Raw genomic sequence first — 21,914 nt, 5'->3', positions numbered from 1 at the left:
TATGTTTAGAGTGCTTGTCACATGCCAGGCCCCATTTGGAAGCTGCTGTCACAGCAGTGATTCTGTCCTCTTGCTCAGTGTTCAGTGTAGTCCACTGCGCATGTCTGACCCTCAGTGAGTGGTGAATGAGTGGAGGGAAGAATGGAAGGAATGAATGAATGAATGAGCAAATGAATGAATGGGACTGCTCTTCAGGCCTGATTCTCTGCCTCTCCCACCCTGGCCAAGTTGGGATCTCACAGGGCTTGGTACACCAGGGGCCCAGGATGGCGACACTCCTCTCCAGAAGTCCCCTGTGTCTTGCAGCAGCATGGCTCAGCCCTACTCCACCGCACCCTTGCCCCTCTGCACTGTGGGTGGCTAGGTCTCCCCGGGACGAAAGTTGTCTTACCAGCAGCTCCCCAAGCCAGATCCAGGAAGACCTCACACATGAGACCCAGGTGGCCCGAGGATGTGACACAGAAGAGTCTCATCCTGCTGTGCTTGGTTTCTCTTAGCTCTGGTGATGTGTCTGGGCCTTATTTGATTTGTGTCCTCTGTCCTGTTTCTCCTGCTCCGTTTCAGCTGCAGAGAGCCAAATCCCCCATCAGCCTCAAGCGAGCATCTGATTTTCAAGGTCAGTAAGATGCCCAGATCCCTCTCGTCCGTCCTCATCTGTCACTGCCTTTCTCAGCCCATCTGTTCCTCCCACTGTAGCCATCAGCCCAGTGGGGTAGCCCGGCTCAGCCTGGGGAGTCCGGGGGTCAGGGAGTCCATCGGGCACCAGTGATCATCATCATCTGATGGCCCTAATCACCGAGGCACCCCTCTGCAGTCCCTCCCTTCCCACCAAGCCTGCTGCTGGCCCAAGAGCCAAGGTGTACGACATCTTCCCTGGTGTCTGAGGCTGCTGCTCCATCCACAGCCCCAGTTCTTCATGATATGCTGCCTCAGAATTCCCCATTGTCCTCAGTACAAGTCAGAGTGATGCTCAGCCATGGGGGATTTGCAAAGGGAATCAAGCACCTACTGCCTAAGTGCTAGAGGGTTCTGGAAGATGTGCCTGAGCCACAGTAAAGAGGGCACAGTGCCAGGGCCACCTGCAGGACAGTTAAACTGGCCTGGAAGGGGAGAGTAGTAGGCATCAGTAGAGAGCCCCGGGAGGACTCCTGATGTACCCGAAGCTCAGGGTGTGGAAAGCTGCCCAGCCATCCTGGAGCAGAGAGCTCTGGGACTGAAACCTGCTAAAGCCCCCAGGTGGCTTTGGGTATGAAGAGAATGAGGAGTCTATACCTGGGCTTCAGGCAGGTCTGGGCCCGGAGCTGTAGACAAGGCCTGGGAGTGGGCACGCAGCCTAGGCAGTGCCTGGTGGAGCGCAGGTTTGGTAGATGTGGAGGAGGCTGTGCCCGGGAGGTGACAGATTGGCCCCTCTCTGCTGGACTTCATGCTCCCCATGGGCATCATTCTGCCAAACCAGGGACCCTGCGTGGGGGCGACCGCAAAATCCTCAGAGATAAGCGACAAACAGCCTTGACTGGGGCTGTTCAGGGCCCAGCCCTGGCTGGGGCAGGACTATGTTGTAGAATAAGCCCAGTGCCCCTTTGCAGCCACAGCAGGCCGGGAAATAACCAGAGATGGTTTAAGGTTCTCTTCCTCCTCCTCAGACGTCAGAGCAGGGCAGGCTGCCCCCAAGGGGAAGGGCCTGTCCCCACCTGTGTCAGCAGGAGGTTTGGGTGCTGACCAGTGGCTCTGATTTTCATTTTCCTCCCTTTTTCTCTCCTCTCTCATTTCTACATCCACCCCTCCCTGCTCCTTCCCCTTTCTCTGCCCCCACGAGGACAGTCAAGGGCTTCGGAGATGACAGCACAGATGCCAGCCCCAGCTCTGCCCGCTCTCTGCCCATCAGCAGCTCTTTCTCCAAGATGGTAAGTTGCAGACTTTGTGCTACCTGCTCCCCCACACCATCCGAGCCTGGGCTCCAAGGCCCCAACAGTGACCTCCAAGCCTGACCACCTCCTTCCCTGCAACAAGCCCAAGCCCACAAGCTATGTCCACCCCCCTACACCCTAGGGCCGAAGCCCAGGCCTTCCTGGTGTTTATTTAAAGATATCTCAGAGGCCTCTCGATGTATTTACACCTTCTTGCCGCCTCCTTTCCCAATTTAACACTTGGTGGGAGGAAGAGATGGGCCTCTGAAGGCCTGTAGCGAATTGCACAGGCAGCCAAGAATTCTGCTGCAACTTCTCAGCCCTGGCAGCTCTGACAGCCAGGGAGGGGTATGGGCTGGGCAGGGGGCTACCAGCAGCTGCAGGTGCCGTGGCAGCAGAGCCAAGTCTCGGGCCCCTCCCCTGACCCAGTGCCCCCCCCGCAGTCCTTGGCTCCAGCCACCTGGGCAGAGCCAGTCAGCATCCAAGCCCCCCAGACCTGGTGTCAGCACCCCCAGTCAACAGTGGAAGGTGCAGGATTAGAAATTCTAACCCCGAGGGAAGCTCCAGGAAGCTTGTGAGCTCAGCTTCCCAAATCAGGCCCTGGGGGAGGCAGAGGTTCTATAATGAATGAGTCCTGCTGGGGACAGTTCTGGGAACTGAATTCCAAGGCACCGCAGGCCAGGGTCCCCAGGTCACCCTCCTCCAGCAGCCACCCACCCCCATAATTGATCACATCCAGAGCAGGTGCAGTCAGGAACATGGGGCTCAGCCAGCGCAGGTCACTAGCTGCCCCCCAATGTCCTCCCTGTGAGCAGATGTGTGAGCGGATGTGCTCCATGCTCAGCGGTCACCCCAGGCTGAGCACAAGTCTCCTCTGAAGGTCGCCATTGCCGAGGACTGGCTTGCAGTGCCCACGCTGGCCAAGTTGGGGGCAAGAATGAATCTGAGTTAAATTTAGTTCCACGTATATAATTTTTATGCCCTTGGAGGCCTTGGTGTATGCATACCCGGGTCCTGAATCACATCCACATGTACCTGTGTGCAGCAGCCCCACCGGAGCCGGAACAGCATCATGTCAATCACCGCCGAGCCCCCAGGCAACGACTCCATCGTCAGGCGCTGCAAAGAAGACGCACCACCCCGCAGGTAAGAGGCCACCCCACTTATCCTGCCTCCTGTCACAGCACAGTCACAGCCCAGCCGTCCTTGTGGTGATCTTGAAGGCAGGGGAGGTACAGGAACCCATTGTTCAGTTGAGGCAACAGGCTTAGAGCAGGCAAGCAGCCTTTCCAGGGTGACCCACCAGCTATCAAGTGATTGAACCTGTGTTCCTGGGCCCTGTGCTGCCCAGAAGTTAATTCTTGTGTCCTGTGACACCAGAGCTTGGCTTTTTCTACCAGATGAGAGATCCACAGACTCCCCCGCCTCTTTGCCCCCTAAAACCACCCACTGGGCAGGGCTGCATCTAGCAGTAGTCCATCCAGTCAGGCCACTGTTTTCTAAGTCAGACAGTGCTGATTGATTGTTTCCAGAAGGGCCAAAAGTAAGGGCTGGTACAAGGACTGGCTTGGCGGCCCTGTTCTGGAGACCCATTGAGCCACGCCAGAGTCTTCCGGGCCCACCTCCAGCTGGTGGCATGGAGAGGAGTGGAGGCTTCTTGAAGCACCTTGAGGTCTATTCAAGAGCCTCCTGTGGACAGTGGGAGGTCTCTCCCACTTAGGCTCATCTGAGCCCAAATGGGGATCCAGAACTCGGGGTGTGAGAGTGAGGAGGAAACAAGGAGCCCCTAGGGCCTCAGCTCACCTGCTAGACAAGGTGCCTGGGCGGGCTGCGTCCTCACCCCCCACTGCTGACCCTGCCTCCTCCAGCTGTGCCTGCCTGTCCCCCACTCTTCCCCACCCACTCTTCCCCACACTGCCACTCCAGATTGAGACTTCTTGGAAAGCTGGAACATTCCCCATCCCTTCCCCCTGCACACGCACACTAACAAGTGGCCTCTTCCAATTTGTGTCCTGCAGTGCAGTTGAAGAAGACAATGACAGTTGCGGGTTCGACACCTTAGACCTGGACGGTAGGTTCCTGTCAGATCTAGAAGGGTGATGGGTGCCTTGGTGACAGCAGAGCCACCGAAGAAACAGCATGAAAGTGCACAGTGCAGTGGGCCTGTGGGGCACATGTGGGGTACATTCCAGGCAGGGCTGGAGTGAGAGGTCAGGTGAGTCCCCCAGCACCCCAAGGCCTGCGCAGCCACTGAGCAAGACCAGAAGAGGATCTGAGCTTTGAAAGGAGCAGTTATGTGTTAGAGCTCAGCACTGGGAGGCGCTCAGCCTGCAAGCCTGGCCCAGTGTCATCTGATCTCTATGGCGGCTTCCAGAAATGCGCTAACTCTCTGGACATGAAAAACTGAGGTCTCAGGGGCAGAAACGGCAGGTAGAGAGGGCGGCTGGATATGGAGGCTCCCAGAGCAGTGAGCACGCTGAGCTGCCAGCCAGCCTGCACGCGACAAGTAGGAAACACGGGGCCAGAGCCGAGGTGGCAGCAGGCCTCAGTGTTTCCCATTCCTGGAATTGGAGGTGGAGGAACAGACATTGGGGAGCCAGGCTGTGGAACAGTGCCGTAGTGGCCCTGTGGCACCACTGGCATTGGGGAGACACTGGGGATGTCGATATTCCCTTGGCACCAGATGGGCCATGAAAAAGCCAGAAATGAGTGCCTGTGTTCTCCAGGGCCAAAGGTCTGTGCGTGGCCCTGGCCACCCTCCTCTCCCGACCAGGAAGTCTGCTTCAGCCCATTACACCCTACAGGCCTATGCTGGGTACCTGGGACACAGACTCCTGTCCCCAGTTCCTTGCCTGCGTGAGAACTGTGGTGTCATAGCTGTGAACCAGTGGGGCAGCCAGATGCAGATTCCCAAACCCAGGGACCACTGGGATAAGCCCGAAGGATAAGGGGCAGCAAGAAACATGGAGATGGTTCTGCCTCTAAGGAGGGTGGCAGCATCCCCAGGACCCTACAGCTGGCACAAAGCCTGGCTCAGAGTTCTGGGGTGTACCCCGCCAGCCTCTTTATTTCAGGCCTCTACCCAGCCTCACCCTTGCCCTCCAGGCTGCCAGCAGATCAGAGGAAAGATTAGTAGTCCTCCTTAATGGGGGACCATCAGAAGCTATCAAGTATTAAAGAGAGGTTAGCACCTAATCGAGTCTGGGTAATGAGAAAAATTGAAAGAGTTTTGGTAAGGGGGAACTACGCAGAGAGGATCCTGGGCAACAATCCAAAGAATTTTACAATGTCTGGAAAAATTCCCTTTGCAAAGAGCCTTTGTTATCAGCCCTGGGGAAAATTCACATGTCCCTCCACCAATGGCCAGCTCTGTGTAGAAGGGACATCTTCCCTCCTTAGGTCTGGTGACATGGGGACAGGAAAGCCACGCCCATGGTCTCTTGCAGCAGTGGGTGGCTGTGAAGCCCTAAGGGGGTCCCAAAATGAAAATCGGGGGTCCCAGTTCAAAGGCAGAGCTAGCAACTGCTAATGGGAGCTCACTAGGTAAAACCAAGAAGGGATTCTTAAAACCCAGAGTCTGTCCGGGGTCCTAATCAGAGAGGACTCCTGCAGGCAGGCAGATGTCCTTATTGGTGGAGTGCAGGGCCTTCACCGGCTGCCCCTGGGGCCATGGGGGCAGCACTGCAGGGCTCAGAGCCCTTCTGCCCGTGGGCCTTCCTGGCCATCCAGGGGTGTCCCAGGCAGCTCCCTGCCTCTCCTGGTCCTGATGGGTCCCATTCCCCTGCAGATGACAGTCACGATCGCTACTCCTTCGGCCCTCCCTCCATCCACTCCTCCTCCTCCTCCCACCAGTCAGAGAGCCTGGATGCCTATGACCTGGAGCAGGTCAACCTCATGTTCCGGAAGTTCTCTCTGGAAAGGTACAGGAGAGTCAGCCTATCGCCTCCTCGCTTCCCACAGAGGGGGCCATCTGCATCACCCCCATTCCTCTGAGTCAGTCCTGGAATCCTAGAGTCCCCCCGCTCTGCCATCAGACCCTCTGATTGCCCTGGGGAAGACACCGAGGCTGCAGAGGCAGGGATTGCCCAGGGCCACTAGTGTGGCAGAGGCCAAGAAGCAGGACTCCTGCCAGATAGGCCCAGTGGGCAGTGGTTGCACAGTATCCCGGATGTGGCAAGGATGGGGTGGGCAGTGTCCAGCTCAGGTGCTGGTGACATCTTCTGTGGCCACTGTGGGCCGGGAGGGCAGCTCAGCTCCAGGTCTGTTTCCTGCAGCATGGGGGTGGATGTCCCCCAGTGTGGCAAGTCAGGTGGCTGAATAGTGACTCATTTGGAGCCAGGAGTCCCCAGTATATGGGGAATTTGGGCAGCTGCATCACTGCAGTCCCTCCCAACTCTGCAGCGTGCCCAGGTACCCTAACCCTAACCCCCTCCCTCTGATGCCTGACCACCACTTTGTTTCCCACTCAGGCCCTTCCGGCCCTCGGTCACCTCTGTGGGGCAGGTGCGGGGCCCGGGGCCATCGGTGCAGCACGCAACACTCAACGGTGACGGCCTGTTCACTCAGCTCACCCTGCTGGGGGGCAACGCACGCGGGAGCTTCATCCATGTGGTCAAGCAGGGCTCACTGGCTGAGAAGGCAGGACTCCATGAGGGCCACCAGCTGCTGCTGGTGAGGGCTGGGAGCCGGGGTGCCATGTGCTGCGTGTGCCCTACTGTTGGAGTGGACCCTGAGCCTCCAAGTATACAGGGAGGAATAACTGGAGGGAGAGTGGCTGGGCGTCAGTATCTCCAGGCCCTTCTCTGCCCTTCTCTCCCTTCAGTGGGGGAAGAGGGTGCTCCTGTTTCCAGGGTGGAGCAGCCCAGCCGATGAGGAGAACCCACACATGTCTTTTGCTATCTAGCTGGAAGGCTGCATCAGAGGCGAGCGGCAGAGTGTCCCCTTGGACACATGTACGAAGGAAGAGGCCCGCTGGACCATTCAGAGGTGCAGTGGCCCCGTCACCTTGCACTACAAGGTTAACCACGAAGGTGAGCCTGGGAGGAACACTTCACACTGAAGATGGCCCAGACCTGGGTGGGGACCTCACCACCCAGCACCCCCACTTCCTCCTCTGTTCAGCAGACAATATGCTGTCCCTGCACCATCAGGGCACCAAAGGAGCAATTCTAGGGGAGGAGGCAGAAGACCAGGATCGGCTTGTCTGTCTCAACCCAGCCGTGTCCACACTCAGATGCCCAGGCCTCGGGACGCTCACCGTTCTCCCTGCTGGAGTGAAGTGAGCGTCCTCTCAGGCTTCCTGGCCTGCCCCAGGCAGCAGCTGGGCCTCACCCTCCCTTCTGCTCAGGCACTCAAAGGTTTCAGCCTTCGCTCCTCTTTCCCCGGCCACAGCTCCCGGCCAGTGCACAGAGTTTTGTTTTCCTTTCCTGAAGTCTGAGTCCTCATTCTCACCTCTGGGTTTTCCTGCATGATTATCTCTGCAGCTGGGTCTTATTTTTAACCTGGGGCTCATAAATGTTTCAGCAGGGCATAAATAGCTTCTCCAGCGCTCACACCCTTCCCAGCAGTGCCCTGCAGTGCGGAGGATAACGGTGCCTTCCCCAAACACGGGCAAGTCGCTTCTGCACGTGGGGCAGGTGCCTTCCACTCCTACAGCCTGGTGTGTGAAGCCCACATAAAACCCACTGGATGGGGCTCTGACTGTTGGCCAGCAAGGCCACAGAGGTGGTCTGAGCAGCGCCTCCTGGAAGTGTTGACAGCGAGCTCTGCGGTCTGGGCTGCGGGCTAAGTTAGCTTGTCCTAGGTGCAGGGAACTCAGGGAACGGCCAGTGCGGGTCTGGCAATGGGGCACAGCCAGGCTGCCCCAGAAGAACCCAGGGGCTGTTTCCCCACACAGCCCCAAGGAACACTGACTCCAAGGAGGAAACGTCCCTGCACATTTCTGCGTTGTGCACATTTGAGGAGCTACTTGGGACCGGGCAGAACTGCATTAGCTTCCCCTGTCTTATGCAGTCTTCTGCAGGTGGGGCTGATTTAGGAATTTGAGTCATGAGCGTTCCCTCAGAGCTTACTGTACTTATTATAGTCATAGTCTGGGCCTTACTTCCAACATATTTGCAAAAATCTACTCTAAAAGAAAGTGCCATTTAAGTAAGGATAGTACCACACATGTTAGGTCTTACCAATTTAGAAAGCCACTTGGCAGTATCTACCAAATCTAAATACATAGATAATCCATGACCTAGTAATTCTACTTCTCTGAATGTATTCAAGAGAAATGCATACATATGTATGTCCACCAGAAGTAAAGTAGAAGAAAAACTCAGCAGAGTTATTCATAATAGGCCCAAACTGCACACAAGTGGAGAGCTATACAGCAATGAAAAAGAACACAGTACTGGAATATGGCAGCCTCTTAGATGTATCTCACAGGGGTAACATGGAATAATACCCACCAGAAGGAAGAGAGTCTGTGCTAATTGATTCAGTTTTTGTGCATTGAGCTGTGGTTTAGCTTGGAGCATAGTAGTCAGGATGAAAAGTCACTCCTGAAAAGTGTTGACAGAGCAGGTTCTGGGAGGAGACTACCTGCACACGTACATTTGGGAAAATTTAAGAATTTGTACAGTTTACTGTTATGTAAGTTATGTGTCAATGGAAAAATGAAGAATGAAAAGTAAAAGCCCGTCCCCAGTGGTGCAGAAGGTGTGGAAGTTATGGCAGAAACACTAATGATGGTGATCATTGCAACTTGACATGTTTAGCTCTGAGCTTCCTGGAAGCCAAGACAAAAAGGGAAACTCATGAATGACATCATCAGGCAGGAATGCCTGCCCCAACCCCCAGCTTTGTGGGGAAGGGACCTCGAAGGCCCCTCAGCTGAGATTTGTGGCCAGTCAGCATGCACTATTTGGACTGTCACCTACCCAGGGTACCAGAAGCTGCTGAGGGACATGGCAGAGGGCCTGATCACATCAGGGGACTCCTTCTACATCCGCCTAAACCTGAACATCTCCAGCCAGCTGGACGCCTGCTCCATGTCCCTGAAGTGTGATGACATCGTGCACGTTCGTGACACCATGTACCAGGACAGGCACGAGTGGCTGTGCGCAAGGGTCGACCCCTTCACGGACCACGACCTGGACATGGGCACTATACCCAGCTACAGCCGGTGAGGCTAGGGCCTGACAGGCCCAGTGTCTGGCACCATGGAGTCGGGCCAGTGGTGCTGTGAACACCAGCAGGGGGATTGGGGAGGAGCGTGGGCCTGGAACACGCATCTCTGCCTGCTGGGCTGTGAGGTCCTGGTTCCTCCTCTTCCAGGAAGCCTTCCTGCCTCCCGGGTGGAGGGAGAGGGAGGAAACCTCTAAGACCATAGTTGTGCTTCCAAATGATGATGGCCACAAGCCCTGTGAGGTGGCACCAGCAGGCCAGATTCCAGCACAGGAGCCCTGACTGGGGACAGGAACCTTTGCCACAACCCCATCCCGAGCCAGATTCCCCCAGAGGCACGATCCCATGCTGTCCCAGTCCCTCATGCTGAGCGTTCCCTGGCCCTGGCTCTGTCCCAGCCCGTACACCTCTTTGTTGCTCCCCAGGGCCCAGCAGCTGCTGCTGGTCAAGCTGCAGCGCCTGATGCACCGGGGCAGCCGGGAAGAGGCAGACACAGCGCACCACACCCTGCGGGGCTTCCGGGTGAGTCGACGATGCCACAGGGAAGCCACCTCCGGACCACAGCTCCTCGAGGTCCCCATTCCTCCTGGAGCAGGTTGCCTGGCGCTCAGCCGAGGGAACCTGGGGTCGTCCTCTGCTTCTCTGCAGTATTCTTGTGCCCAGGAATCCAGCCGGGCCCTGCTCCTCCCACCTGACTGATAAACTTGTTCCAGAACACCCTGCAACCCGAAGAGCCGCTTTCGACGAGTGACCCCCGGGTCAGCCCACGCCTCTCCAGAGCAAGTTTCCTCTTTGGCCAGCTCCTCCAGGTAAGGGAAGTCTGCACCAAAACAGCAATGCTTTGTGTGTACACCCCACTTGCAGCTCTCCCACGTGCCTCCCATCTCTTCAGCCCATTTCCCAGTGGCAGCTCAAGAAATGGCCTGTGCTCCTATTGGAAGCAAATCCCACTTTCAGAAAAGATTTGAGAAACATGTGCCCAAAATGAGCTCAAACAACTTGCTTGTTAAAATATTAACAGAAAAATCGTAAGTGGCACTTCAGGAGAGGAAAACAAGCATTCCAAATATCTAGGCAGGTTTATTTCCTCAGAGCTTTAAGTTTATCTCAGTATCCTGGCAGCCAAGGAGAAAAGGGAAATCAACCAGGTTCTTAAATCTTCATCTGTCAAGGGAAACATTTTAGCTCTTCAGGACCAGAAAAGATTTTTCCCTCATACTTACCCTTTAAAAAAGAACTTTTTGTTTGGATTTATATGAGGAACGTTAACTAGCACATTGTGTGATATCTTCAGAAGTTATTTCATATGAAAGCAGAAGCATTCTTATATCCCAGAGGACAAACACAGAGGGTGATGGGAAAACAGAGCCCATGAGCGTGTTCCTAAGTGGTTGCTGCACTAAGCAGACCCCAGTGGAGAGAGTGTGGCATCCCAAGGCTTCAGCTTGATGCTGGGACAGAGGTGACTGGAAAGGGTCAGCAGTGTGACCCCAGGACCGGGGTGGATACAGGCATGTGGCAGAGATATCCAGGTGGGTGTGAGCCTGGGGAGGGGGCGGTCTTCTAAGAGGCAGCCATCTGGGATGGCTTGCCATTGTGCACACAGGTCATACAGGAGCTGAAGCCTTGAGGGCCTCATCCTGAGGCACACAGCCAGCCCCCAGGATCTGCCTCCCTGTGGAGGGGAGGGGTGGGGCCGGAAGCTGGGCCCCTCAGTAAGCAGGCCTGCAGGCTGCTCCCCAGATGGCTGGAGGGTGGAGGAGCATGGTGTTAGGGAGATGAGGGTTCCCCATGTGCCCGGTGGGGAGGGTCCAGCCAGAGTGTCTCACCAGCAGGAGTGCATCAGTATAGTCGCCACCAGCTCACTCGGGCCCACAGGAAGTTGGGTGGGTGACACGGAGCTGGGTGAGGGACAGTGTGGTCTCTCTCTACCTTCTCACTACTGATGGCCACTGTCCAGGATCTGAAGGACTCCGGCCACTTCTGAGTGTCACTGGAGGTTGAACCCCGGGCCTCTGCACTGAACTACATCCTTAGCCCTTTTTTATTTTTCATTTTGAGACAAGGTCTTGCTAAATCACTAAGTTGCCCAGGCTAGGCTCAAACTTATGATTCTCCTGCTTCAGCCTCCCAGAGTTCTGGGCTAACAGACCTATACCACCACATCTTGGTGTTTCCTATTCATACAGGGAGGTGACTCGCCCAGCCCCAGGGCAGAGGTGGGATTAGAACAAGGTCCAGTTTTGTCCACTGAAGCAGCCTCCCACCCCACTGTCCCTTCTGTCCCTACAGTTCGTCAGCAGGTCAGAGAACAAGTACAAGCGCATGAACAGCAGCGAGCGGGTCCGTGTCATCTCAGGGAGCCCCCTGGGCAGCCTGGCCCGTGCCTCTCTGGATGCCACCAGGCTCTCGGCTGAGAAGCAGGAAGGTGTGTGGTGACCCCTCCACCCCACCCCACTCCTCCCCACACAAGCACATGACCCTCACACTCACTTAGAGCTGTGTCCATCCCCACGGGTGCGAATTCTGCCCCTTCATGACTGAAACGAGTCACGGTCCCCTGGAGCCCAGAAGTCCCATTACTCGGAGCTGCCCACTGAGCAGTGTTTGTGTATTGGTCTTTCTCCCCACGAGCACTTTTTGCCACTTCTCCAACCTGTGCCCAGCTGGGGACAAGCCAGGCCTGCCGGCATTCCCGGCCAGGCCCACTCAGAGGCAAGGAGACTAAAGCCCCAGCACTGGTTGAGTGCCAGGCCAGCGGGTGAAAAAGGGACAGGCTGCTGACCTCTGGGCAGTGACCTCCAGGCTGCTGGGCTGGCTTTAACAGATCCCACCCAGTGGCTCCTCCCTGCTACCCCCCATACATGGGCCAACAAAGGCCTGGAAACCCTGAACACCGCTAGTTTTTGCCAGGCAGCCCTGCTGTCCTGCCACCTGGTCGTATCACACTGTGCCTTGCTCTCCTGTGGTCACCTTCCCTCTGCCTGGACCACCCTGCCCTAGCAACCTCTTCTTCAGAGACCCACCAGGGCTGATTTAAGTCCTCCATCCCTTGTCTTCCTCCCACACAGGCATGTAGGACTCCAGAATATTCCTGGATGCTAGGGACAGAACCCCAGGCTGCCAGTCCTGCAGTGGTCTCCAAAAACCAGCCCCAGAGCTGAGCATGCAGTCTTACATCTGTCATCCCAGCACTCTGAGAAGCTGAGACAGGAGGATCACATGGTCAAGCCTGGCTCGGGCAACTTAGTGAGACCCTGTCTCAAAATAAATAAAAAGGAGTGGGGACACAGCACAGTAGCCCTAGGTTCAGTCCTCAGTACCAAAAAAATAAACGCAGCCCTGAGGGCATCTAGGCTCCAAAGGCCCATGCCTGACCGCAGCTCCCTTTCCCCCAGAGCTGGACCCAGAGAGCGAGCTCAGCAAGAACCTCAGCCTCATCCCCTACAGCCTGGTGCGCGCCTTCCACTGTGAGCGCCGTCGGCCGGTGCTCTTCACGCCCACTATGCTGGCCAAGACGCTGGTACAGAAGCTGCTGAACTCGGGTGGCGCCATGGAGTTCACACTCTGCAAGTCAGGTGAGCGCAGGCTGCTCAGGGCAGGTGGGGGGAGTCATCCACAGTCCACAGTGCAACTCCTCCCACCCCATTCTTTCGCTGGCCCCTCCAGAGCACACACAGGGAGTCCTCCCTCTGTCACCACCCTGGCCCCTGTGCATGTGCAGTGGCCCAGGGAACAGAGACTCGCCATCTGACACTGAGGGTGACAGGGCAGAGGTGACAGCACTGTCCAGGAACTCAGTCCCCGTCAGGGCCCAGTGTGCACAGCCAGCCTACGCATCACTCTGAACCTCAGTGTCCCCGCTATGGTAAGGGTGGTGATGCCCACCGCCAACACTACTTCTATCCCAGCTGCTGTCAGAGTCCCCACCTATATTTAAATGTACAGGTGCAACCAGGCATGGTAGCACACACCTATAGTCCCTTCACTCCAAGGAGTGAGGCACAAGGATCAAAAATTCAAGCCCAGTCTGGACAACTTAGTAACTCAGCAAGACTCTGTCTCAAAAAAAAAAAAAGCTAGTCATGGGGCTGCATGCCTGTAATCCCAGCACTTGGGAGGCTGAGGCAGGATGATTGCTCTGAGTTCAAGGCCAGCCTGAGCTACATAGTGAGATCCTGACTCAAAAAAAACAATAACAACAAAAAAAAAAAAAACTAGTTTATTCCTTTTAAAAAGGCCAGGGATATCACTCATTGTGAAGCCTTGGTTTCAATTCCCAGGAGCACAAAAAGTAAATAAATAAAAAGTTTTCAAGTACAGATGTCCAGGCCCATCTGGAACCCATTAAACATTACACCTACAGGATCTTTTTAAATCATGAGAAATGAATATAGCACAGACTTTACAAAAAAAACTAGTTTATTCCTTTTAAAAAGGCCAGGGATATCACTCATTGTGAAGCCTTGGTTTCAATTCCCAGGAGCACAAAAAGTAAATAAATAAAAAGTTTTCAAGTACAGATGTCCAGGCCCATCTGGAACCCATTAAACATTACACCTACAGGATCTTTTTAAATCATGAGAAATGAATATAGCACAGACTTTACTGTCCTGACTTCATCCAAGTGGGCCACCGTCCAGCTAGACTGAAGCTCCACACCCTAAATGATCACAACTGCAGCCAGATAGCCTCCCTCCATATGTGTCCAAGCTTGCATATGCTCCACCCTCCTCTACTGAGGCCTACAGAGGGTAAAATGTATTCAGAGCCACCCAGCAAGGGAGCAAGGCCTCTGATAGGCACATCCTCCCAGGGATCCTGCCTGCACCCTCTCCCATAAAGTAGCCACCTCCGTGCTCACTAAACTGTTTCCTCGTTGTCTGTAGCCCACACTTTTCTCCTTAGCTAGATCATTGCTTGCTTGAATCCATAAGCTGTGTTTTTATCATAGTTTTATTCCTTATACATGTCCATTAGCAGTGTTAGGTGGGAAGGTGGGTGGCTGGGTGGGTGGACGAATGGGTGCATAGATTAATGGATGGGTAGGGGGAAGGATGAAAAGTGGGTAGGTGGATGGGTGGATGGATGCATTAGTAGATGGATCAATAGCTGAGCCTCTTCGTGGCTGGCAGCTAGTGGAGAGTATGCACCAGAGTGTCTGAGCTATCACTATGTTGACACTTCTGATCAGCCAGACCCTGAATACTGACTAACCCCTCTGGTCTGCTACAGGGAACATGAACCGTGACCTTGGCCTTGCCCTCAAGGAGCTTCACAGTTTAGCAGAAGGGATGAGATATAACTAACTGTACTAGACCAGACATCCAGTTCTGGGGCACCAGGAGGGGGACAGGCAGGGCTTGGAGGGGACCACCCACCTGAGACTACCCATGCCACCCTCAAGACTGGCCTCTCTCTCTTTCTCTCTCTGCAGATATTGTCACAAGAGAAGAGTTCCTCAAAAAGCAGAAGACAGAGACCATCATCTACTCCCGGGAGAAGAACCCCAACACTTTTGAGTGCGTTGTTCCTGCCAACATCGAAGCTGTGGCAGCCAAGGTAAGGGGATAGGTGGGCCTGCAACGCAGCCAGCAACCTTCCTGAGACCCCTGGGCTGGGGCAAAAGTGGATAAAGAGTTGCCCCCCAGGTCCCTTTAGCAAAGCTCTGTCACCTCTGTCACCCCTGTCCTTGGGCCTTTTATTTGGGAGCTGCCATCTATTGTTGGTGGCACCCTAGTGCTGGGTGCCAGATCTCTTGTTTAGGGGTGTGTATGTGTCTGGTTGTGATAGCAAGGGTCAAGAAAGAGCAAGCATGTCAGGGTGAGAGATGGGCTGGCATCTGCCACAGGAGAGGAAAATAGATCACGGGAGGTCACTGGTGGCCAAGCAAGGAGGGCCTGGGAGTGATTCAGATTCAGAGCCGGCAGTTTGATGTGTGATGGTGCTTCTTCCTCCTCCTCATGCTACAAGTAAAGCTCCCAGCCTGCACCTGTGGAGGGTGAGACAAAGCCCTGAGGCAAAAGAGAGACAGAAGCAGGTGCCCTGCCAGGACCCCATACTTCCCCTCCAGCTGCAGGGACCCCACACCCTCCTTCAGTGATGCTGACTCTGACACAGAGGAGAGCAGAGGCCCGGCTTTCCACAGGCCTGGATAGTTGGCTGATTTTTTTTTATGTTCAGGCCAGAGTAGTTTAAGAAATTCTGACAACCAAATGGAGAGAAAATGAGCCGGCAGGTTGGAGCCGAGTTGGTTTCAGCTGAAAAGCCGAGGGGTCTGTGCTGCTACAAGTCCGGGAAGTTAGGGGCAGAGAGTGGAAGAAGCCTGAGGGGTCTCCAGTCATCCAGGTGTTCCTCTTGTGCTCATGGGAGTCATGGAGCTGCACGCTGGGACACTCTCCACGTTCAAGATGCCAAGTTTGGTGTTTCTTCTTCCTCTTCTTTTTTTTTTTTTCTGTACTGGGGATCAAACCAAGGGTCTTCACACTGAGCTACATCACACCCCATTTTTTTATCATTTTAAGACAGTACCCCACTAAGTTGCCCAGGCTGGGCTTGATCATGTGATCCTCCAGCCTGCCTCAGCCTTCTGGAGTGCTGGGATTATAGGCGAGAACCACCATGCCCACCTTGGTTTTTTTTAAAGTGATTCCTTCTGTGGGTTTTCCTTCCTCAGAAATGAGGAGCTCCTGGTTGAGACCCCTGAAGTGTCTCCAGGACCTCTGAGCCACCACCTCACCCTGGCTGTGCTCTCAGTGCTCTTGCCAGGCCCCAGCATGCCCTCGAGGCCAGCGGGTGGGCAGGCATCCCCAGCAGTCCATCGCTGGCCCAGCTTCTGTGGGGAGCTCTATGCTGCAGGCCATGGGAAGCATCGGATCTGCAGGCTCCAGTCCTGTCTTGGCTGTGTGGGTGGTGCTTGGAGCTCTTGTCCTTGGAGTCCATCCCTGCATACAGGCCTGGCCCTGCTCCCACACAGGCGGGGAAGAGCGGGTGGGGGGTCACTGCTGACTTTGCCGCTGTGTACTTCGCAGAACAAGCACTGCCTGTTGGAGGCCGGGATGGGCTGTGTGCGAGACCTGATCAAGTGCGGGATCTACCCCATCGTACTCTTCGTGCGCGTGTGTGAGAAGAATATCAAGCGCTTCAGGTGAGAACAGGGCCCAGTCTCCCCAGCCCGACCCTGTCCCCAAGCCTGCCAAGCCCCATCATCCCTCAGGCGTCCTCACCAGGAGGAAACCCAGTCTAGGGCAGATGAGCCCGGCTCCTGATGTGGCTCACATGTGAGGAAGACATTGCATGGGGCCAGGCACCAGGAGGGGCCCAGGCAACAGCAGGAGGATGAGCTGGGAAGAACCTTCCCTGGTGTGAGAGCAGCCTGAGGAGGCCAGGGTTGGGCAGTGGTGAAAGGAGGCAGGAGCAGCCCATTGCTCCTCCCTGGGGAGCGCACACCCCATGGGGTCACCCTGGCAGGGACAAGGACAAACTCTGACTCTGGGTCCTGTCCAAGGTTGAGCCAGAGGGGTCGATACACGGTCAGCTGTGGGGCTGGGCATAGGGGCAGCACAGAGGCTTGGGGTCTGAGCCACCAGGACAGATGAGTCCCCAAGCATCATCATATTGGGTCTCCTCCTCCCCGTGCACCACAGAGAAGTGGCGTGACCCACGGTGCAGACTGAGCACTGGGACTCCACAGTCAAGGCCACTTTCTCCTGTACAACATCCATGCAGCCCCTGGTAGTGCCAGACTGGGGAATCCATCAGTGAGCCCACGTGGCAAGACTCCCAGTAAGCGCTGGCAAGGACCCATCACACTGCAGGTAGAGTGGTAGAATGTAAAATGGTGCACAGCTGGCCTGGCGCACACCTGTAATCCCACCACTCAGGAGGCTGAGGCTGGAGGATATCAAGTTCCAGGCCAGCCTGGGCTCCATAGTGAGTTCAGTGCCAGTCTGGACTGCATGCTGCGACCCTGTCTCAAAAGCAAACAAACCCAAAAACAGGTGCAGCCACTTAGAAGACAGGCTGAGAACCCTGAGAAAATTAAAAATCTAATTACTACATGATTAGCAGCTCCCCTTTGTCTGTACACAAAAGGACTGAAAGCCAGTCTGAGGGGTATTTGCACGGCCGTGTTCACAGTAGCACCGTTCACACTAGCAAAAAGTGGGAGCCACCCAGGTGTCCCACGGGGGTGGCCCCTGTTCGCTATGGGCCATCAGTCAGGCCTACGAAGGGGAACACTGTGGCACACGCTACAGCATGGATGGCCCTCGACGCAGGTGGACACCATGCAGCCTTGGTCTGCGAGGTCCCGGGACAGAGGCAGGATGTGGGGGCAGCTGGGCAGGAGGCAAAGGAGTCAGTGTTCAGTGGGCACCGATCTTATGCAAGAAAGTCCCGGACATAGGTTGTACAGCAGTGGATGTGCTTAACACTCCTTAGTTACACTCAGAAGACAGTTTAAATGGCAACTTTTGTATGACATGTATTTTATCACAACTGAAAATAAATTTTAAACATCCCTGCCTCTTGGAATCTCCACAGTGAGCAACGCAAAGGCACCATGTAGCTGGGAATGGTGGCTCACACCTATAATGCCAGCCATCTGTGAGGCTGAGGCAGAAAGCCTGCAAGTTCAAGCCCAGCCTGGGAAAATTAGCAAATTAGAAAGACCCCATCTCGAAATAAAAAAATGACAGGCTGGGGATGCAGCTCCATGCAGTCTCTGGGTTCGAGTCTCAGTATTGTCCCCACAAGGGCACACTTTAGGGTGTTAGGAGGCAGTGGGAACAGGGGGGACAGAGCCAGTGGCACATAGTAGCACTCAGTGAACCTGGTGGCCCAGGAAAGACTCCGCACCATCGTAGCCACGAGTGGGACCACTTCCTGAGGCTCTTCGGGGTGGGCATACCATCTGCTTCTGTCCCCCATTGTGGGGTCCATCCCCAATGCCCGCCCATAGCCCACCTGTATCTGTACCAGGAAGCTGCTGCCCCGGCCCGAGACAGAGGAGGAGCTCCTGCGGACCTGCCGCCTGCGTGAGAAGGAACTGGAAGCACTGCCCTGCCTGTACGCCACGGTGGAGGCCGAGGCCTGGAGCAGTGTGGAGGAACTGCTTCGTGTCCTCAAAGACAGGATCGGTGAGGAGCAGCGCAAGACCATCTGGGTAGACGAGGACCAGCTGTGAGCCCTGGGTCCAAGCAGTGACCGCAGAGCCACATAGCCGAGCTCTGTGCCGCCTTGATGGAAGCCCCCTCCAGAGAGCCAGGTGGATACCACAAGGGCCGACTCCAGGCAGGAGCAGGGTGAGCGGCCACCCGGCCGTGTGCAGAGATGGCGAGCAGAGGCCGTGGAGCCCGAGGTCTGCGGCCGGCCGGCTCCTCACGGTCCAAGCAGTGGCTGAATGTAACGTGTGGGACACTTGTGCCACTGGTGCCACAGGGCCCCAGGAACCCACAGTGAGGCACCTTGGACAGGATAGGCATTCAGGAAGGGGACAGGCACTGTGCTGGTTTTCCTCACATTAAATGTCTCTGTTTCTTTGCTCTCCATTTCATCATTTGTGATGCCATCATTTGCAGAGGTTTAGCTCCTGCCAGCTTCCTAAGCTGCCCACTGCCGAGCTGAGGAACAGAAGGGGCACGAGGCGAGGGCCAGGTGATGCCTGGGTCTGCAGCCTCTGACCTGGTACGTCCTGACCTGAAAAGAAGTGTGGTCACCTGGGGAGGGCCATCCCTGTACTGTGCTGGACCCTGCACCCCAGCTGCAGCCCCAGCCCTGAGGCCAGATGCCCCTCAGCACTCCCTACATGGTATTTTTTCAGTGCTGGGGCTCAAACCCAGGGCCTTTGCACCTAGCTGTGTTCCCAGCCCTTTTTATTTTTTGTTTTGAGACAGGGTCTTGATAAGTCACTAAGTTGCCCAGGCTGGGCTTGAGCTTGCAATCCTCCTGCCTCGCTTCCCTGATTGCTGGGATTACAGGCCTATGCCACCATGTCCAGCTTCCCCAATGTGTTGTCTCTGTCCTCTGCCTTCATTGTCCCCATCACAGTGCTCTAACACACTTGCTCCCCTTGCCTGGGAGCAGGGCAGGTAGCAAAGACCTAGTGCTCTTCTCCTAGCCAGCTTGGGGCAAACTTGCTAACTATGACTGGATTGGGCCCAGTCAAAGCAGGCCAGGTCTGCCCCAGCTGGGCACCACCCCATGTGTTCAGAGAGGTGGTAGAACAATGGGAATAGCTATGAGCTGACACTCCCTTTTTACAGAAGCCTGATTTTATCCTAAAAAAATCCATGTATACAGCTAAATGACCATACATCGCAGACTCCCTTGTAGCTAGAGCTAGTGAAGGAAAAGAAAGCCTTCAAAGAAAAAAGCAAACAGCCCTTCCCTTCCATTTTCTGCCTGGGATGCAGGCATGATGGCTAGAGCTTTAGCAGTCAAATAGGAATCAGATTTTTTTTTTTTTTTGTACCAGGGATCAAACTCTGGGACCTTATGCTTGCCAGGCAGATGGTGGCCACTGAGCTAAATCCCTGGCCCTGGAATTGGAATTTTGATGTGACTGTGTGGATGGAAACCCCTGAGCAATAGATGATGGAAATGGAAAGAGCCAGAGTCACTGCTAACATGTGGGAGCTGGGACTGCTGCCTGGGTTTCTTTTACATGAGGCAGAAATAAATGTTTATCTTGTGTTAAGTGGCTATTTCAGCTCTCTAAAACCTGTAGCCTAGAAGAATTCCTAACAGGCACAGGAAAAGCCTTTTCTTTTTAGTTTCAAATACGAAGGGTTGGTCCTCCACTAGGTCTTTGCCACATAATCAAGTGTGAGTTGTTAACAAAAGAACTGTATTAATAAATGTCTCATCCAAAAAAACAACAACAACAACAAAAAAAAAAAAACTTTACAGCCTGTAGCTTTTTCCAACAGCCTGACTCTCAGAAGACAAACTGCAGTAGCACTGCAGGCCCGGGAAGGTGGGTGGGAGTAGATGGGGGCACCTGGTCTCCCCTCCCTCCTGTATGACCCCTCCCTCCCACTGGCCCTGAGCCTTCCAGGGAGGATGACACCTTAAAAGCAGAGGCAGGAGAATCACAAGTCTGAGCCCAACCTGGGCAACCTAGCGACTTAGCAAGATCCTGCCTCAAAATAAAATCTTTAAAAAGGGCTGGAGACCTAGCTCCATGCAAAGACCCAGGGCACAACACCCAATTCAGAATAAATACATATGTACATACATACATGAAAGTAAGAAAAGAAAGGAGCTTGGAACATGGGACATGAGAGGCCATGATTGGAGAACTCCAGCTGCAGCTATTTAAGGTGAGATAAAGCACCACCAAGGAGATGCTAGGGCTGGAGGCCTCTGCTGGCACCTACTTAAAGCCTGGAGTTAAGCAGTAAATTTCCCCCAAGCCGAGGCCCTCTTGGCCCCACATAAGAGCTGCGCAAGTGCACAGACCTGACTAGAAGAGTCCCTGATAAAAGGTCTGCTGAATGACTTCTCTTAATGCCAGAATCCCGGGATTCATAGTGTGGAATAAGCAACCCGTGCTTGTCTGGGGTTGGGGGATCAGGTGCAGGCCTTGGTGCTGGGGAGAGATTGGAGGGAACTAGGGCAGGTTTGCCCCTTCCCCTCCCTGCACTGGCCGCCCTGCTGCCGGGAGGTGGCAGGCCCCTGCTGTGGAGCTGGAGGTGGCAAAGTGGGTGAGGAAAGGAGGGTCCCTGCTGAAGTGTCCCTCTGGATGAAAGGAGGCACCCAGGGTCTCAGGAGGACTCCAAGGAGACCTAGCACCATCTTCTTGGGGCTCAGGCTCGCGCTCTGGCTCCTGTGTGTGAAGGAGCCGCCTGGGGCTGCCTGAAAGCGACGCTGTGATTACAGTGTGAGGATCTGCAGCTGGTTCCTTGAGGACACCAGACACAGGACAGACAAACCTTGGAAATCAGGCTAGACACTTTTTTAAATTTTGAGACAGGGTCTCACTAAGTTCCTCAGACTGGGCTCAAGTTTGTAATCCTCCTGTCTCACCCCCCAGAGCACTAAGATTACTGGGCTGCACCTCCACACCCAGCTCAGGGGAGAAATTCCAAGCTTTCTCAGATTCCTAAAGGTTTCCTGTAATCCCACAAAGCTTTAAGAGCTGCTCTTGGGTTTGGCAAATGCTAGCTACTTTTTTTTTTCTTGAGCTCCCACCCTGTAGAAGGTTGTAAATGTTACATTACCTACTCATCTCCAACCCTCTCTGTTTTATACAGGATAACATTGAGGCTCAGAAAGGTTTAGTAACTTGACCAGAGTCACACAGTTAAGAAGCTAGCACTGCAGCCAGGTCTGGTGGTTTGGCCCACTGCAGGCTTTTGGTGGATCTTCTGACTCAGATGTGCCGTGGGACTCTGGTGCCTCGGGCCACCACTCCCCTCTGCTCTTCTAGGGAACAGGGAATGCTTGGGGCTGGAGCAGCAGGACAGTGTGACGTAGGAGATGTGACCTCATGGACCAGGCTACAGCTCATGCCCAACAACACCACCCCAGTTGGTCTGGGTGTCCCCCTAACAGGCCACAGTTCTGAGGATCACTGGCTTGCTAGTCTGGTCCCTAAGGGGCTGCTTTAGGGAGCAAGAGGAAGGCAGGAGAGGACATCACCACAGTGTCACAGGGACACTGTCAGGGTGGCCTCAAGCGTGCCCTTGTTGGCTTTTGTGGCCTTTAGGGGTGATACAAACTGAGCCCCAAAGAAAAGCAGCTGCATGCTTGGCATCCCCCTGTGTAGACTGCAGTGGACATGGTCTCGCGTACACTGAGGACCCCCCAAGACCCAGGTCAGCTCTGTCC

General features: G+C 54.9%; 1 protein-coding gene across 1 annotated transcript in view; it reads left to right on the top strand.

Annotated features, from left to right (window-relative positions):
* Card11 (caspase recruitment domain family member 11) overlaps window positions 1–18,943 on the top strand; it is a 103,187-nt gene extending 84,244 nt beyond the window's left edge. The window contains exons 12-26 of the mRNA XM_010642813.3: window positions 565–616; window positions 1,822–1,904; window positions 2,953–3,053; window positions 3,926–3,978; window positions 5,695–5,827; window positions 6,377–6,578; window positions 6,811–6,937; window positions 8,838–9,078; window positions 9,506–9,602; window positions 9,794–9,889; window positions 11,373–11,508; window positions 12,479–12,658; window positions 14,518–14,642; window positions 16,112–16,227; window positions 18,063–18,943. Of these exons, the coding sequence (XP_010641115.1) occupies window positions 565–616; window positions 1,822–1,904; window positions 2,953–3,053; window positions 3,926–3,978; window positions 5,695–5,827; window positions 6,377–6,578; window positions 6,811–6,937; window positions 8,838–9,078; window positions 9,506–9,602; window positions 9,794–9,889; window positions 11,373–11,508; window positions 12,479–12,658; window positions 14,518–14,642; window positions 16,112–16,227; window positions 18,063–18,267 (1,947 nt within the window). The 3' untranslated portion in view covers window positions 18,268–18,943. The remainder of the gene's footprint in view (window positions 1–564; window positions 617–1,821; window positions 1,905–2,952; window positions 3,054–3,925; window positions 3,979–5,694; window positions 5,828–6,376; window positions 6,579–6,810; window positions 6,938–8,837; window positions 9,079–9,505; window positions 9,603–9,793; window positions 9,890–11,372; window positions 11,509–12,478; window positions 12,659–14,517; window positions 14,643–16,111; window positions 16,228–18,062) is intronic.
* Window positions 18,944–21,914: the final 2,971 nt, after the last annotated feature.

The sequence above is a fragment of the Fukomys damarensis genome, unplaced genomic scaffold, assembly GCF_012274545.1.
Source record: "Fukomys damarensis isolate Sample0158 unplaced genomic scaffold, DMR_v1.0_HiC HiC_scaffold_17, whole genome shotgun sequence".
NCBI classification, from domain to species: Eukaryota; Metazoa; Chordata; class Mammalia; order Rodentia; family Bathyergidae; genus Fukomys; species Fukomys damarensis.
This window is presented reverse-complemented; position numbering and strand designations above follow the sequence as displayed.